A 1052-nucleotide genomic window follows, 5' to 3' on the forward strand; every position below is an offset into this window, starting at 1 on the left:
CTTGTCATGATTAGATTAGGATTTATTTGTAAAATGGTGAAGTAAACTTGGGCATCCCACAGAGTGGACGGTGACAACCACAAAATGTTGATAGGCAAGTGTTTCTAGCTAAGAATCTTTAAATCACTTTACTCTGACATAATACCTTTGTATGTTTATTTTTTAATGTTTAATGGTGATTTTTTTTTTGTTTACATTATTTTTCATTACATTTCTTTAAATTTAAAGCAAAGTTTATTTTGCCTCATTTCACTGCTATTTTACTGCTGGTTTGATAACCTAATGTTCAGGAGTAAATCTTTAAAATAAAAAAGTTCTCCAGAATATTCTGAGCAAAAAAATCGTGATTCTCATTTTATTCAGAATCGTGCAGCTCTAATATATTCACGGGGGAAAAAAAAAAGTTGTTTTGACCTACTTTTTGGCAATATTGCTGCCTTGATTGCACAGATACTATTCAAACTGAACTGAGCTGGACAATGAAGTCACTAAATCAATGGTGAAATGACTTTAAAGGGGGGGTCCAATGCTGTTTCATGCATGTTAAGTTATTAACACTGTTAAAGAGTTGGATTCCCATGCTAAACATGGCCAAAGTCTCAAAAAACAATTTGGACTTATAACAGAGTATTTCTGTGGACAAATACACACTTCCGGGTTTCTTACAAGTTTCGGAAAGTTGTTTTTGATCATGGCTCTTAATGACATACTGAAGGGTGGAACTCCCCTCATGCCTATGGGCATATCTCCAGGAAAAACGTGCCCGCGACCACATCGACCAGAGTGAGTGCAAGAGCGCACCCATCAACGTGATTCATTCGGCTGCACTGCTGCATGGACCTCACTCGGGAAGAATGTCTCTAAAGAAGTGTGGTTTTGGTTGTAAGGCAAAATAACCTTGCTCAGCTTCCCAAAGAACCCAGCGTTACGTGAACAGTAGATGCATTTTTTTTTCCGGAGCAGAAACGTTTTTGTTGACGAACGTTTTATAAACAAGGCCCAATTCGACACTGGATTAACACATCGTTTGATACTAAAATATGGAGCGGTCC

General features: G+C 37.5%; 1 protein-coding gene across 1 annotated transcript in view; it reads left to right on the plus strand.

Annotated features, from left to right (window-relative positions):
• The first annotated feature begins 691 nt into the window (after positions 1-691).
• Positions 692-1052, plus strand: part of LOC141331684 (ceramide synthase 2-like) — an 18612-nt gene continuing 18251 nt past the window's right edge. The window contains exon 1 of the mRNA XM_073836721.1: positions 692-783. Coding sequence (XP_073692822.1) covers positions 692-783 — 92 coding nt within the window. The remainder of the gene's footprint in view (positions 784-1052) is intronic.

This window comes from Garra rufa, chromosome 3 (assembly GCF_049309525.1).
Source record: "Garra rufa chromosome 3, GarRuf1.0, whole genome shotgun sequence".
In the NCBI taxonomy this organism is placed as follows: domain Eukaryota; kingdom Metazoa; phylum Chordata; class Actinopteri; order Cypriniformes; family Cyprinidae; genus Garra; species Garra rufa.